The following is a 17,218-nucleotide window of genomic DNA, read 5'->3' as shown; positions in this document are numbered from 1 at the left end:
GATCATGACCTAAGCTGAAGGCAGCTGCTTAACCAACTAAGCCACCCAGGTTCCCCGACAAATAAGAACTTTTAAAAAACTGACATATCACTTACAATATCACCATAATTTCATATGGTAAAACTAAAAAGAAGTACGTTAGATATAATCTGAGAAGAGATTTCCCCCCAAAATGACAGTTGTGAACCTTACTCTGACATTGTCACTACAGACCAAAAAAAACTTGGTTATGGATTTGGCACCAGTGACAATCAAGATACCAGGGGCCCTCCTATATCCCTCTCATAGGTTTCAGAACATGCTACCGCCAAATATGGTTCTTGGGCATATTCAATATTTTGAGCTGAAAGAATTTGAGAAACAGCAGGTGCAGGAAGGACTCTCCGACTTCCTCTGCTCCTCTGAAGCAGGTCATAGGACCCTCTTGTGAGAAGTGCCCTACCTACACTCAGAGGAAATCTCTGAAGATGGAGGGATGCTGAGAGGAGTCCAAATAGGCCTTGCTAACTTCTCCCCAGTTTACTAGCCTTAGCTCAGACCCTATTTGTTCTATCAGTTTTCCATGACTTTCTACTCTTCATCAGACCTAGTGTAAAGTCTCAAGCTTAATTGTGCTTCTTCAGTTCTTCATTTCCTTATGAAGACTCCCATGTCATGTAAAACTTATATTAAGTAAATTTGGGGGCACGTGGGTGGCTCAGTCGGTTAAGCGTCTGCCTTCGGCTCAGGTCATGATCTCAGGGTCGTGGGATGGAGCCCTGCATTGGGCTCCCTGCTCAGCGGGGAGCCTGCTTCTCCCTCTCCCTCTGCCTGCCACTCCCCCTGCTTATGCTCTCTCTCTCTCTGTGTCAAATAAATAAATAAATAAATAAATCTTTAAAAATAAAATAAATAAATAAATTTGACACTTTTCTCCTGTTAATCTGTCTTTGTTAGTTTAATATTCAGGCCCAGTCAGTGACCCTAAGAGGGTTGAGGAAAAGCTTTTCCTCTCCTACACCTTCTATTTCTTTATTACTAGGAGTCTAATGTATCCTGGATAGATCTCTGATAATAATTCCATGAGTTGATCATCACTGAACAGATAAGGGTATTTTTGTCCAAAGCATTGCACAACATCCAAGCATTGACAAGAGGTGGCAGCTTCAGAATTAGAATTATTGTTAGGGACATCCTTAAGGAAGTTTAGGGCTTCGGGCGCCTGGGTGGCTCAGTCGTTAAGCGTCTGCCTTCGGCTCAGGTCGTGATCCCGGGGTCCCGGGATCGAGTCCCACATCGGGCTCCCTGCTCGGCGGGAAGCCTGCTTCTCCCTCTCCTACTCCCCCTGCTTGTGTTCCTGCTCTCGCTATCTATCAAATAAATAAAATCTTAAAAAAAAAAAAAAAAGGAAGTTTAGGGCTTCTGTATCCATGACCTCTACCATCTCTGTGATTCAAACGCTATCTGGAGTTTGCTATTATTTTTTCAAAAGAGTTGAGGGATAGGAATGTGTGTGTGTGTGTGTGTGTGTGTGTGTGTGTGTGTGTGTGTAGTCTGGCATGGAATAAAGTTTCTGTCAGGTGAAAAAGCCACCTATTGCATTATTTTCTGTTTTCTCTCTCAGGAAACAAAAAATCTAAACCAACTTCTATTTTAATACAGATCAGAATCTGCTTAGAAGCAAAATTTCCTTGTGAGTCAGAGGCAAAGATTTAGGAAATAATTTGAATGTCATTCTCTTTAACTTGTTAACACTGTTGTTTAACTTAAAATGTTTGCTTTTAAAATGATTTTTATAATTATATGTGTTTATTATAAAAAATTTGGGAAAGCATAAAATAAAGTAAAAATAACTCAGAATTCCATCATCTGGAAGAAACAACCATAAATATTTTAGTGGATATTCCTCCATTCTTTTTCTACAAATATGTGTATACTTTAAAAATTGGGATCAGACTTTATCTACTATTTTTAGTGCTCTTTTCACTTATAACATTTTGTGAGAAAAATAATATGAGTTTTCATGATCATTTAGTATTACTGTATCCTATGAATATACTTATATTATTCTCTTGATTTTTGTTGTTTCAGTTTTTCAATATTATATAAAAAGCTGTTCTGAACATTCCTATTCATCTTTATTCATACCCCTATTTCTTTCCCATTCTAGGATAAATGCCACTGGAAGAATGATGAATCAGAGGATATGTATACTTAAATTTTGATACAAATTACTAACCAAAAAGGGCATTCGCACAAATAATGTTAAAAAGTTCCCATTTCTTGGCACCTAACTGGCTCAGTCTTAAGATCATGGGACTTGGGATGCCTGGTTAAGCATCTGCCTTTGGCTCAGGTCATGATCCCAGGGTCCTGGGATCAAGTCCCACATCGGGCTCCTTGCTCAGCAGGGAGCCTGCTTCTCCCTCTGCCTCTGCCTCTCCCGCTGGTTGTGCTCTCTCTCTCTGACAAATAAATAAATAAAATCTTAAAAAAAGAAGATCATGGGACTCTTGATCTCAGGGTCATAGGTTCAAGCCCAAAGTTAGGGGTAGACATTACTTAAATAAATAAATAAATAAATAAATAAATTTACTTTTTAAAAACCTTCCCATTTCATTGCATTTACTCAGTGCTGAGTATTTTTTTTTTTTTTTTAAAGATTTTATTTATTTATTTGAGAGAGAGAATGAGAGACAGAGAGCATAAGAGGGAGGAGGGTCAGAGGGAGAAGCAGACTCCCTGCCGAGCAGGGAGCCCGATGCGGGACTCGATCCAGGGACTCCAGGATCATGACCTGAGCCGAAGGCAGTCGCTTAACCAACTGAGCCACCCAGGCGCCCCTCAGTGCTGAGTATTTTCATTATTCTAAATCTTCAGCAATTTGATGGCAGAACAATACTATCTCATTGTTTTCACTTGCATTTCTTTCATTAATAGTGAATAGTGAACATTTTTTCATGTTTGAAGGTCACTTCAATTTATTTGTTATTTACCTTTAACATTGTTTATGTTTTTATATAAATAAGTTTTACATTTTTATGTAGTCAAAGCTATTATTTTCATTCATTTATTTTTTTGCCTTTATTGTTCTTTGTCCTTTTTTTTTTTTTTTTTTTTGCTTAGGAAAACTCTACCTGGCATCAGATTCATATTCATCTATAGTTTCTTTTTTTTTTTTAAGATTTTATTTATTTATTTGACAGAGAGAGAGACAGTGAGAGAGGGAACACAGCAGGGGGAGTGGGGGAGGGAGAAGCAGGCTTCCCGCTGAGTAGGGAGCTCAATGCGGGGCTTGATCCCAGGACCCTGGGATCATGACCTGAGCCGAAGGCAGACGCTTAATGACTGAGCCACCCAGGCGCCCCTCATCTATAATTTCTTCTAACTATACATATGAATTCTGTTTTTGAACAGTGTCTAGAATTTCCCTTGGGGCGCCTGGGTGGCTCAGTTGGTTAAGTGGCTGCATTTGGCTCAGGTCATGATCCCGGGGTCCTGGGATTGAGCCCCGCATTGGGCTTCTGTGCTCAGCAGGGAGTGTGCTCCTCCCTCTCCCGCTGACCCTGCCACCGCCTCCCCCCACCCCGCTTGTGCTCGAGCTCTCTCTTTCTCAAATGAATAAATAAAAAATCTTAAAAAAAAAAAGAATTTCCCTTATAAGGTTAAATAAAGGAGGAAACCTGCTTTATCCCAACTTTAGTGTTTCATCAATAGTATAATATTGGTTATTGGTCTGAAATTCCTTAACTGCTAAATTATTACTATCTTATATATTCATAGTTTCTCATCATAAATATTTTTTTCTCATCATAAATATTATTGAGATCAGTTTGACCTTATTTTATGTGGCAGAGACAGAATTTAACATAAAATGCAGATCACCAAATAAACATTAAAAAGATACCTTGGGGGTGCCTGGGTGGCTCAGTCGGTTAAGCATCTGCCTTCGGCTCAGGTCATGGTCCCAGGGTCCTGGGATCGAGCCCCGCATCGGGCTCCCTGCTCAGCGGAAAGCCTGCTTCTTCCTCTCCCTCTGTCGCTGCCTCTGCTTGTGTGTTCTCTCTCTCTGTCAAATAAATAAATAAATCCTAAAATAAATAAATAAAATCTTTAAAAAGGGGGGGGCGCCTGTGAAGTGTCCAACTCTTGTTTCAGCTTGGATTGTGATCTCATGGTGGTAAGATCAAGCCCCAAGTTGGGCTCTGCACTCAGCTCGGAGTCTGCTTGGGATTTTCTCTCCCTCTCCCTCTGCCCCTCCTGCTTGTGCTCTGTCTCTAAAATGGGTGAATAAATCTTCAAAAAAAAAAAAAGATACCTTGCATATGCTATTGTAATTTAAGATGTTATTTTAATAGCCTCTATAAAATGTAAAATATACATATAGTTTATTATTTGATTTTTCCCCCTTATTCATGTTGTTACTATTATTCTTATTACTAAAATTGAACATTCCTAGTATATTTACAGCCTATTTGACATTCACCAACTGGTTCATCTTCATTTTTTGTGGGTTAAATATTATGTTCAAATTTCAAGAAAGTCTAAACATACTAATATTGAAATGTGTGATATTCCTAATTGTCATTGCTGGGTTCTTAAATATGGCAACTTTCTGATAACATAGAAAAATGAAATGAAAAAGTGAGAGAAACTCTGTCAAATATCATGTAGTTTCAGTAATAACTATTTTATTTTTATTTATTTTTAAGATTTTATTTATTTATTTGACAGAGAGCAGGAGAGCACAAGCAGTGGGAGCGGCAGAGGGAGAGGGAGAAGCAGGCCCCCTGCCCAGCAGGGAGCCCGATGCAGGGGCTGCATCCCAGGACCCTGGGATCATGACCTGAGCCGAAGGCAGATGCTTAACGACTGAGCCACCCAGGCGCCCCAGTAATAACTATTTTAATAATGATCATTTTCACAGAGCAATTGATTTTCAGGTACAGGGTTCCTTCACTGTTCCAGACAGCAAATGTGTATTAAAAAGGATCTCAGGTTCAATTCTCAGAAGGGTTTTGCTTAGCAACCTCCCAAGCTATATTAATTGAGAATGAATGTGAAGAATGCCCATGTCTCTCAGGTTACTTCTAATGTTTCTTTCCAGACTCCGCTTGGCTTTCTACTTCTACCTTTATACTGTTTTTCCAAGTCTTGTCTTTTAGCTTTTCAACAACTAATTTCTGTGCACTTCTGTCCTTTGTAAGTCCCTTCCGATTTGGTGAGATCATAAGGATTCCAGCTTCAAAGATGATTAGAAAGTGCTATGCAGGCTAATGGTTGCACAAAACAATTCTGAGTATCAAGGTCACAGACAAAGGGCACTACTCCAAACTGGGAAGAAAACAGAATGTGCTTGGCACAAACTGTCACTGAACCCTGGTCTTTGCTTCAGGCAAATGCTTTCACCTGCATTCATCCAGTATCTCATTCTTTTTTTTTTTTTTTTTAAGATTTTATTTATTTATTTGACAGAGAGAGACACAGTGAGAGGGGGAACACAAGCAGGGGGAGTGGGAGAGGGAGAAGCAGGCTTCCCACCGAGCAGGGAGCCCGATGGAGGGCTCGATCCCAGGACCCTGGGATCATGACCTGAGCTGAAGGCAGACGCTTAATGACTGAGCCACCCAGGCGCCCCCGGTATCTCATTCTTGCTCGTGGTCAGAGTCAATGAAAATTTACTGCTAATTTGATACAAATAATTAAGGTGGTTCCTAGACCTCACTTGAAGGGTAACTTCTTCGTATGGTATTAATATTTCAAAATATAAGTAAAGAACTGGGTTTTTCAATCCCCCCATCCAAATACTAACCAGGCCCACCCCTGCTTAGCCACTGAAATCAGGCACATTCTTGGTGGTATGGCTCTAGATAGGGTTTTTCCATTCTTGTCTAGCAAAATCTGCCACAATGGGTCCCACAGAAAGGATCACTAAATGGCTACTCAACCCTACATGTCAGTGGTAAGGAAATAAAATGTACTAGAAAATAATGGGAATATTTACTATGTCACTTTTCTTAGGTTGCTGCCCCTGAGCAAGGGTGGTGCTTCTCAAGTTTAGGGTACTGAAAGTCATCTGGGGTGTTTATTCAATTGTAGCTTCCTGGACCCCAAATCCAGAGATTATGATTTGGTAGGTCTCAAGTGCAGGAATCTCTGAATTTACCAAGTATCTTAAACTGATTCTGATGCAAGTGATCAGAAACACTAGTTTGGGGCTTTTACTATTGACTTGAAAGCTAACCACCCTTATTAGTTCTATTATTGGCCAATTATTTTTAAATTTAGTTTCTCCATTTTCAAAACTGACAAGTAAGACCTGACCCATCTGATTCCTTGGCACTAGGTAAAGTTGAACACCATTATGTTGGCATTTATCCCAGAAGACAGACACCAATAGGCTGAACAAAAAGAACTGCCTATTTTAAATGAATGAGTAATTAAAATAACAGAATCCAAAACCAAAATAACTAGAGATTGGAGAAAAGCCTGAGAGGAGGGAGGGTAACCCTCATATAAGTAAACCAGAATCATCTCTGTACTACAAGGGTTCTCAGTCCTAACCCTTCATATCCTCATATGGCAGAAAACTGTCACAGACTGCACCCTTATGAGGCAAATTTTTCTCTGGTGTGTGGGCCTGCCCTGCCTACTCGGGTGTGGTAAGCCTGATAATTTCTGAAGGAAAAATGTAAGCCAATGCTTTCCACCAACATCAGAGATAGCCCTAATAAGAATAAAAACAACCCACTTACCTTAATTATTAAATTCTGGAAAGAATCTACCCTAAGGGAAAATGAAAAATATTAAAAAATTAATAAACAAAACATTTAGACTTGTAGTTATTTCTATAGGGGAGAAGAGAGCAGGATGCATCCAGAGAGAAGCACACAGGCAGGCTTCCAAGTTACAGGAAGTGTTTTATTTCTTCAGTTGGAAGTGGATACTAAGCTGTTCATTTTTTTATTGATCTTTAAGTTGTTCAAATATGCTTTATACAAGTTTTGTATTTGGTATAAATCACCTTAAATTTTAGTTTTAATTTAATTTTTTTAATTTTTTTTTTTTAAGATTTTGTTTATTTGAGAAAGAGTGAGAAAGAGAGAATGAGATGGGGGAGGGTCAGAGGGAGAAGCAGATTTCCCGCTGAGCAGGGAGCCTGATGTGGGACTGATCCTGGGACTCCGGGATCCAATCATGACCTGAGCCAAAGGCAGATGCTTAATCAACTGAGCCACCCATATTTTATTTATTTTTTTAAGATTCTTTTTTTAATTTAAATTTAATTAGCCAACATAGAGTACATCATGAGTTTCAGATGTAGAGTTCAGTAAAGGATTTTTTTTTTTTTTTTTTAAGTAATCTCTACACTCAATATGGGGCTTGAACTCACAAACCCAAGATCAAGAGTCACATGCTGTACTGACTGAGCTAGCCAGGCAGCCTTTATCACCTTTAATTTTTAAACATTTTATACTGAAAAACTGTATTTTAACACTTCAGTGTTATTTATAACAACAACAGCATAAAATGGAAGCAGCCTATTGGAATGGTTAAAGTGAACATTGGTGAGAGGAGGGGGGAAATGAGTTGGGGGGGAATCCAAAAAAAAAAAAGTAAACATTGTTCAACCATATGCTGAACTATAACCAATGCAATATTATTCAGTTACTTAAAATATGATTATGTAGCACTATGGGGGAAAAAGCTTATGATAGAGGCACCTGGGTGGCTCAGTCAGTTAAGTGTCTGCCTTGGGCTCAGAGCCCCGCATCAGGCTTCCTGCTCAGCAGGGAGTCTGCTTCTCCCTCTGCCTCCCACTCCCCCTGCTTGTGCTCTCTCTCTCACTCTCTCTCTCTGTCAAATAAATAAATAAAATCTTTTTTTAAAAAAGTTAAAAGAATATAAAAGCTTATGATAAGTTACCAAGAAATTATGACAAAATCCTGTAACTAGATGATTACAACCATGTAAAACAGTTCAAACAGTAAGAAAGTATGCTACTATGATACTGTAATTGTTTTTAGCAAAAGGGATTATGAGTGTGTTCCCCTTGCTTTGTTTCTCTAATGTTCTTTAGTGTGGTACTGTTGTTATTAATAATCAAACTTTTTATTACAAAAAGAAAAAAGATTTCTCCAGAAAGCATTATTTGGTTCTACTGTAAATTAATGTGACCAGAAATCGCACTGACTTCTAAGGTTTTATACAGGAGAAAGTTTTTATGTAAAACAATAAAAAGTAAGAAAACAAAATCTTTCCCTCAGATGTTTCTCAGGAGCCTCTCAGCCTCTGCACTTCAGAGAACAAATGCCTTCTGCTAAGATTCAATTGTCTGCCAAGAACTGAGTTTCCCCTCCTTTTGGTTCGTGTCATTGGCCAGCCTGCCTTTCCATCACCAACCACGTCTGGTATCTTGGTCACACACGCCTCACAGCAAGGAGCTGACTAATCCTGATGCTGGGCGGCTTATTAGGCAACCTTTCACACAGTGCCTATTGCTACCCATTGCACAACATATTTGACTGGGAATAATAAACACCATGGTTTACATTTGACTCCAGTTGTCCTGTCAGTGCTAGCAGCTTAAGTGTGTAAACATCACCCAGTGCCTTTAGAAAGACGCTGACATCATGTTCCAGGCTCCTTAATGTTGTGAAACATGAGAGAAGGGGGGTGGGGAGCCTATAAGTAAGAATTCAGAAGCAGATGAGGATATTAGTCACTTTCTGCTTTATTTCTGAAAGAAATGAAAAGCTGCCCACTTACGCATTATAGCTACAAATAAACTTATTCTTAAGATTTAGAATTTAAAAACTAGAACAAGCAAACAAATCAACAACACTCTAAACATACTTGTATTAATCCCTCAATAAGGAATAAGCACATCTCTGGACGAGAACACTGTTTTAGTGATGAAAATAGGTCAATGAGGAAAAGCAATTGTTCTACTATTAAAAATGCTGTTATAATTTCATCAGTGTTACAATACAGAATGTGTTTGCAGAAATCACTATGAAAAGAAGGTTCTATGTTTTGTTTATTGAGACTGCAAGCTGCCTTTTACAAAACGCTGCAGCCATGCCCAGGTTAAGGGAAAAGAGGGGGGAGAAAAAACTAAACGAGAGGAGAATAAGGATTCCAATTGTGATTTGTTTCTAGAATATTCTCTTGCCCGGATTGTTAAATCTGTTGGAATATGTAGCATATAGTTCGGTCCATTTTCTGAAGCTAGATTAGTTATTTTTAGAGTCTTCCATCTCCCCTGTGTACACAGTGTGACAGTAACGCTAATATAAAAGCCATGTGCAAATTTTGTTTGCTAATAAGATTCCAGACCACTAATGAAAGGACACAGGGTTCTTCAGCTAAAGAAAACAAGAGGGGTGCCTGGGTGGCTCAGTCGTTAAGCATCTGCCTTCGGCTCAGGTCATGATCCCGGGGTCCTGGGATCGAGCCCCACGTCGGGCTCCCCTGCTCAGCGGGAAGCCTGCTTCTCCCTCTCCCGCTCCCCCTGCTTGTGTTCCTGCTCTCGCTATCTCTCTCTCTGTGTCAAATAAATAAATAAAATCTTAAAAAAAAGAAAACAAGAATATCCACCTACAGTTTCTTTTGAGTGTGAAAGAAGAGCAAAATATATATATATGTTTTTGGTTACAAAGAGTGTGTTTTTAAGTAGTGTAAGAAAGTAAGGCAAAGGTTAGCCACCCTATGATAAAGTAGGATCATATGGAAAGTCATGCAATGGTTAGCAAGATTACACTCCAGTCAGTCTAACCACATTTCTTCAAAATTGAGAAGGGCAAAGTAAATTCCTTAGAGTATCTTTGTGTAATAGCTCTGAATCATACCAGTACAAAATTGCCAGATCATGTACTTTAACTTGCTCTTTCATTAATATTTAGGAATTACCGTGGTCAGAACCTGATCAACCACACCTGAGTGTGGAAGGTATTTCCAACTTTGGAAGGACTTGTTTTCAATAGGAGCAAAAAGCCGAAACTCACCTTCTGTTTAATGAATCACCAACAATTACCTTATTGTTCTTATCTCTCTCTGCTAAAATTCAATCCTTAAATTAAATGTGTACGATGAAGAATCTCACCTTTGGCCCCTTGGTAACAGGAATTATTTTCAACCTCATTTTACCACAGTCATTATTTTTTTAATGGAGCTATGGAAAATGGCCAAAATAGATTTTATGGGTCATTGGATTGCATACTATAAATGATGGTAATTCTAGCCCTTTAAAACTAATACTTGGCCTATTCAAAAATCACTTCCAGGGACACCTGGGTAGCTCAGTTGGTTAAGCATCTGCCTTTGGCTCAGGTCATGATCCCAGGGTCCTGGGATCAAGCCCCACATCGGGCTCCCTGCTCAGAGGGGAGCCTGCTTCTCCCTCTCCCTCTGCTGCTCCCCCTGGTTGTGTGCGTTCTTTCTCTCTCTCTGATTAATAAAATCTTTTTTAAAAAATCACTTCCAAGGTGAATATGATTGTTTTCTTCCTGAAAACAAAACAGAAAATGATGGGAAAAATAGAACTCATACCCAGGGGAATAGGAGACTAAAATAACATTCCTTTTTTTTTTCAGACTTATTTCAAATAGCTGCCTGATTCAGGTATTCATGATCCCTATGCTAGGCTATGACTAGATTTTTATTGATCTGTTCTATTGTTTCTTTAGTTTATATCATTTATTTCTGCTCTAATCTTTATTTCCTTCCTTCTGCTGATTTTAAGTTTTGTTTGTTTTTTTCTAGTTCCTTTAGGTGTAAGGTTAGGTTGTTTACTTAAGATTTTTCCTGCTGGGATACCTGGGTGGCTCAGTCAGTTAAGTGTCTGCCTTCGGCTTAGGTCATAATCCCTGGGTCCTGGGATCGAGTCCCACATCCAGCTCCCTGCTCAGTAGGGAGCCTGCTTCTCCCTCTGCTTGTGCTATCTCTCTGACAAATAAATAAAATCTTTTAAAAAAAGAGACTCTGTTTAAATCTTTTTTTTTTTTTTAACGATTTTTTATTTATTTGACAGAGAAAGACACAGCAAGAGAGGGAACACAAGCAGGGGGAGAGGGAGAAGCAGGCTCCCCGCAGAGCAGGGAGCCCGATGCGGGGCCTGATCCCAGGATCCTGGGATCATGACCTGAGCCGAAGGCAGACGCTCAATGACTGAGCCACCCAGGTGCCCCAAAAAGAGACTCTGTTTAAAAAAATAAAAAGAAAACCTACCATCTTTAAAAAAAAAAGAAAATTTTTCTTGCTCCTTGAGGTAAGCCTGTATTGCTATAAACTTCCCTCTAAGAATAGCTTTTGCTGTGTCCCAAAGGTTTTGAACTATTGTGAGCTATGACTAGATTTTTAAAATAAGTTTACCTGAGGAATGGATATTTATGATATTGTTGAGAGTATTCATGAGTTATATTTTCTTCATAGAAATACAATTAGAGGGGTGCCTGGGTGACTCAGTTGTTAAGCGTCTGCCCTCGGCTCCTGTCATGATCCCAGGGTCCTGGGATCGAGCCCCGCATCAGGCTCCCTGCTCGGCGGGAAGCCTGCTTCTCCCTCTCCCACTCCCCCTGCTTGTGTTCCCTCTCTCACTGTGTCTCTCTCTGTCAAATAAATAAATAAAATCTTAAAAAAAAAAGAAAGAAATACAACTAGAAAGCAGTTTGCAAGTTGAAGAATTTTTTGTTATTTTGTTATTTTTATTTTTTTGTTTATTTTTATTTTTTATTTTTTTATTTTTAAAGATTTATTTATTTTAGAAAGAAAGAGCGAGTACAAGTGGGGGGAAGGGCAGAGGGAGAGAATCTCCAGGGGGCTCAATCCCACAACTCATGAGATCATGACCTGAGCCAATAACAAGAGTCAGATACTTAACCTGCTGAGCTGCGCAGGCGTCCTTGAAGAATTTTTTTTTTTTTAAGATTTTATTTATTTGAGAGAGAGAGAGCACAAGCCAGGAGAGGGATGGAGGGGGTGGGAGAAGCAGGCTCCCAGCTGAGCTGGGAGCCCCATGTAGGGCTTGATCCCAGGACCCTGGGATTATGACCTGAGCTGAAGGCAGATGCTTAACCGACTAAGCCAGCCAGACATCCCATTTTTGTATGTATATATTTTTAAAAATTTTATTTATTTGAGAGAGAGAATAGCGGGAGAGTGAGAGGGAGAAGCAAACTCCCCACCAAGCAGAGAGCCTGATGTGGGACTCGATGCAGGGCTCAATCCCAGGACCCTGAGATCAGGACCTGAGCCAAAGGCAAATGCTTAACCAACTGAGCCACCCAGGTGCCCCTATTTATTATTTTTAAGTAGGCTCCATGCTCAATGTGGGGCTTGAACTCATAACCCTAAGATCAAGAGTCTCATGCTCTACTGATTGAGCCAGTGAGGTGCCCAAAGAGTGGATACATTTTAAATTACCAGCCAAATAGTGCTGGATGCTATCCTCTCCATTTTTCAGTTCAGGAAATTGAAGCCTAGATAGTGACTAATTGGTTTAATCCCAATTACAAAATCAGTCAGTGAACGAAAAGCCATTAGTAGATGCTAGGACTGTTGATTTAAAACTCAGTCTTTCACTAGATCACATGCTATAAATAATTACTATTGAAAGGGGGAAATATTCAAGGGAAATAGCAGATGCAAACTGAATATTTTGAGTTGTTTTTTTTTTTTAAGATTTTATTTATTTATTTGACAGAGAGAGACACAGCGAGAGAGAGAACACAAGCGGGGGGGTGGGAGAGGGAGAAGCAGGCTTCCCACCGAGCAGGGAGCCTGATATGGGGCTCAATCCCAGGACCCTGGGACCATGACGTGAGCCAAAGGCAGACACTTAATGCTTAATGACTGAGCCACCCAGGTGCCCCTGAATATTTTGAGTTTTAATAATAGCCTAAAATAAGCCAGTATATATTGTGCAGAGCATTGGTAAAGGTAAATACATAGGTAAACATAAAAGCATAAATGTACTTATGTTTGTAATTCTTTTATTTTCACCTCTAATTTAAGAGACAAGTGCATAAAGCAATGATTAACAACTCAGTTGATGGGCATACAATATATAAAGATGTAATTTGTATGTCAATAAATAGCACAAGGAGGAGTAGAAAATAAAGCTATATTGGAGTAACATTTTTGTATACTACCTCAATTAATTTGATATTAATCCAAGCTTCATTATTTTTTAAGTTAAGATGCTAATTGTAATCCCTAGGACAGCCACTAAGAAAAGAACTCAAAAACATTTAGTAAAAGAAACAACAAAGGAGTTAAAACAGTATGCCAGAAAGTAAGTAGCACAAAAGAAAGCAATAATGGAGAAATAGAGACCTAAGAGACCTAAATAGAGACCTAAGAGCCCAAAAAACAGAACTAAGACACACAGAAAATAAATAGCAAAATGGCAAATGTAAAAACTATGTTATTGATAATAACATTAATTGTAAATGGACTAAATGTTCCAATCAAAAGGCAGAGATATGCAGAATGGATGAAAAAATAATGATCCAACTATATGCTGTCTACAAAAGACAAACTGTGAATTCAAAGCCACAAATAACCTGAGAGGAAAGGAAGGGAAAAATATACAAACAGTACCCCAAAGAGAGCTAGAGTGGTTATACTAATATCAAAGAAAATAGATTTTAAGACAAAAATCGTTATTAGAGCCAAAAAAATATACATTATAATGATAAAAGGGTTAATCTGTCATGAAGACATAACTATAAGTACATATGCACCTAAAAACAGAGCCTGAAATACATGAAGTAAAAAGTAATAAGGGAGAAATAGGCAATTCAACCATAATAAGGATTTCATTATTCTACTTTCAAGAATGGTTAGAACAACCAGACAGATGATCAGCAAAGAAACAAAAGACTTGAACACTATTATAAACCAATTAGACCTACCAGACATTCACCCAACAAAAGCAGAATGCACATTCTTCTCACATACACATGGAAAGTCTCCATGATTTAACCAAAAAAAGCACAAAACTTGTATACTGAAAGCTACAAAACATCATTGATAGAGTAAAGAAGAAGTAAATGAATGGAAAGACATCCCATGTTTATAAATTGGGAGACTTATTATTAAAATGGCAATACTGGCCAAATTGATGTAAATAGTCAATGCAATCCCTGTCAAAATCAGAGCTGGTTTTGTTGTTGTTTTGCATTTGTTTTTGCAATTGACAACCTGATCTTAAATTCACATGGAAATGCAAGGAACCTAGAATAGCCAAAATGATCTTGAAAAAGAACAAAGTTGGAGGATTCACACTTCCTGATTTCAAAACACACTACAAAGCTACAATAATCAAGCCAGGGTGGTGTTGGAAGAAGGATAGAAATTGAAATCAATGAAACATAATTGAAAGTCCAGATAAACCTTTATATTTATGGTCAGTTGATTTTCAACAAGGGTGCCAAGAAATTCACGGGAAAAAAAATCTTTCCAAAAATGGTGTGGAGACAACTGGATAGCCATGTACAAAAAAAAGGGGGGGGGGTTGGATTGTATCTCACAACATATACAAAAATTAACTCAAAGTGGATCATAAACCTTAATGTAAGAGCTTAAACTATAAAACTCTTAGAAGAAAACATAAATGTAAATCTCCATGATCTTGGATTAGACAATGGTTTCTTAGGTACTGAAAGTACCTGCAACAAAATAAAAAATAAATTGGATTCCATAAAAATTTAAAAATTTTGTGCTTCAAAGGACACCATTAAGAAATTGAAAAGGCAACCCATGGAACGGGAGAAAATATTTGCAAATTGTTTATCTGACAAGGAACTTTCATCCAGAGTATATGAAAAACTCTTACAACTCAACAATGAAAAGACAAATAACCCAATTTAAAAATGGGTAAAGGATGGGGGTGCCTGGGTGGCTCAGTCATTAAGCATCTGCCTTTAGCTCAGGTCATGATCCTGGGGTCCTGGGATCAAGCCCTGCATTGGGCTCCCTGCTCAGCAGGAGACCTGCTTCTCCCTCTCCCATTACCCCTCTCTCACTGTGTCTCTCTCTGTCAAATAAATAAATAAAATCTTTAAAATAAAATAAAATAAAAATGGGTAAAGTATTTTGATAGACATTTCTCCAAAGGAAATATATGAACAGCCAATAAGCACACAAAAGTGCTCAACATTGATGTGGGAAACGGAGGCAGAAGGAAATGTAGATAAAATTAAATCTCCCTAGGGATGCCTGGATGGCTCAGTCGGTTAAGCCTCTCTGCCTTTGGCTCAGGTCATCATCCCAGGAGGCTCCTTGCTCAGGGATCCTGCTCCTCCCTCTGCCTGCCACTCCCCCTGCTTGTGCTCTTTCTCTCTCTCTGACAAATGAATAAAATCTTAAAAAAAAAAAAAAATTATATCTCCCTATAACCGGCAGCCCATTAACAAATACTTGAGATAGGCAGATTATAACATTTCTCCAGGATCCTGAGTCTTCTTTAACATATGAAAGTCCTTTTGGAACTTCCCTTATCTTTAGTTCTCCCAACCCCAAGGTATATAATCCGTTGCTCCTCACAATCCCGAGGCAGCAGGGAGCAGAGACAGCAGCTCTTTCTGCCATGGGTCCTGTCCCCGTGCTTTAATAAAACCACCATTTTGCATTGAAGATGTCTCAAGAATTCTTTCTTGGCCATCGGCTCCAGACCCCACCAACACAGCAGCATTAAAAAAAAAAAAAAAAAACTACATCAAATATCATTAGTCAATAGGGAAATGGAAATCAAAATCAAAATGTGATACTACTTCACACCCACTAGGATGACTGTAATAAAAAAGACATAATAACAGGTGTAGAACCCTCATAACTGTTGGTGGGGATGTAAAATGTACTGCTGCTTTGGAAAACATTTGGCAGTTCCTCCCAAAACTAAAGAATATAGCTTAACAGTTCCATTCCTAAGTATATACCCAAGAGAATTGAAAACATGTATGTATATCTACCCAGATATTGTACATGAATGTTCATAGCAGCATTATTTATAATAGCCAAAAACTGGAAATAGCCAAATGTCCATGAACTGATGGATAGAAAAAGAAAATGTAGTATGTTCGTGCAATGGAATATTACTCAGCCATAAAAAGGAATGGAAGTTCTGATACATGCTATTTGGAAGGCAGCTATGCTCACCACTATACCACCAACGCAGATTGATACATGCTATTTGGAAGAACTCTGAATGCATAATTCTGGATGAAAGAAGCCAGATATAAAAGGCCACATATTGTATAATGCTATTTATATGAAATATACAGAATAGGCAAATCTGTAGAGATATAAAGTAGATTAATGGTTTCCAAGTACTAGGTCTTGGAGAGAATGTAATAGTAATAACTGCTAATGGGTATGGGGTTTCCTTTTTAGGGTGATGAAAATGTCCCAGAATTAGATAGTAGTTATATAATATATATATCATATATTTTATATGATATACACATCAGGAAATTGAATCTAAGCCTAAAAAAATGAATAATAAAGAACCTTGAAATCATATAGTCATGATTGTCAAAGAAAAACTAGTATAGATAACATTTCCTTGAAAACTTGGTGGTTAATTTCCTTGGTCAAGAAACTCCCTGCCTTAATCTCTAGCTATCTTAGCATATCCACATTCCCACATTAATAATACATATATACAGTCTGCAGGTATTCTCAAGCCATTGGCATTTGCCTGGTAAGTTGAACAATATTCCATGGGCTCCAAGTTTATATTAAATTCTGATTTACCTTCTTAGGTTTTCTAGATAAGGATTCAGATATCTATGGCAAATGACTTCCAGAGAAGTAAAAGATAATTTTGTTTTTGAATGACCTAGATGGATTTTTCTCCTAAGCAGCTTTACTTGAATAACTGCTTACCTCTTCTAACTCTGCTATCACAGACACACTGATCTCTGAGAGTAGAGTTTTAATCCTCATGGCTGAAGAAAAGTAGCTACTTTTCCTGGCTTGGGTAATCAAAGACCAGCCCTCAGACTTCTTTAGTTAGCTGATAAAAGGGATAAAAAAAACTCTTTCAGACACACAGGAGTTTGGATCGTGATGGATAGATGAATTTTGGACTTCGGTAATGTAAGAAGTCCAAAAAAAAAGACTTAAGGCTTGTTTAATGTCACATTAACTTTATAGTGTTTAAGAATATGATCACAATTTGTGGGGCACCTAGGTGGCTTGTCGGTTAAGTGGCCAACTCTTGATCTCAGCACAG

At 38.4% G+C, this 17,218-nt stretch overlaps 1 protein-coding gene across 1 annotated transcript in view; it reads right to left on the bottom strand.

The window, feature by feature from the left end:
• Positions 1 to 17,218, bottom strand: part of LOC116632606 — a 41,932-nt gene that overhangs the window by 8,467 nt on the left and 16,247 nt on the right. The window contains exons 3-4 of the mRNA XM_032404556.1: positions 6,735 to 6,765; positions 4,026 to 4,048 (exon numbers count right to left, since the gene is read on the bottom strand). Coding sequence (XP_032260447.1) covers positions 4,026 to 4,048; positions 6,735 to 6,765 — 54 coding nt within the window. The remainder of the gene's footprint in view (positions 1 to 4,025; positions 4,049 to 6,734; positions 6,766 to 17,218) is intronic.

The sequence above is a fragment of the Phoca vitulina genome, unplaced genomic scaffold (genome assembly GCF_004348235.1).
Source record: "Phoca vitulina isolate PV1807 unplaced genomic scaffold, GSC_HSeal_1.0 scaffold7, whole genome shotgun sequence".
Taxonomy (NCBI): domain Eukaryota; kingdom Metazoa; phylum Chordata; class Mammalia; order Carnivora; family Phocidae; genus Phoca; species Phoca vitulina.
The sequence above is the reverse complement of the archived record's forward strand: the minus strand, read 5'-3'. Positions and strand labels throughout refer to the sequence as shown.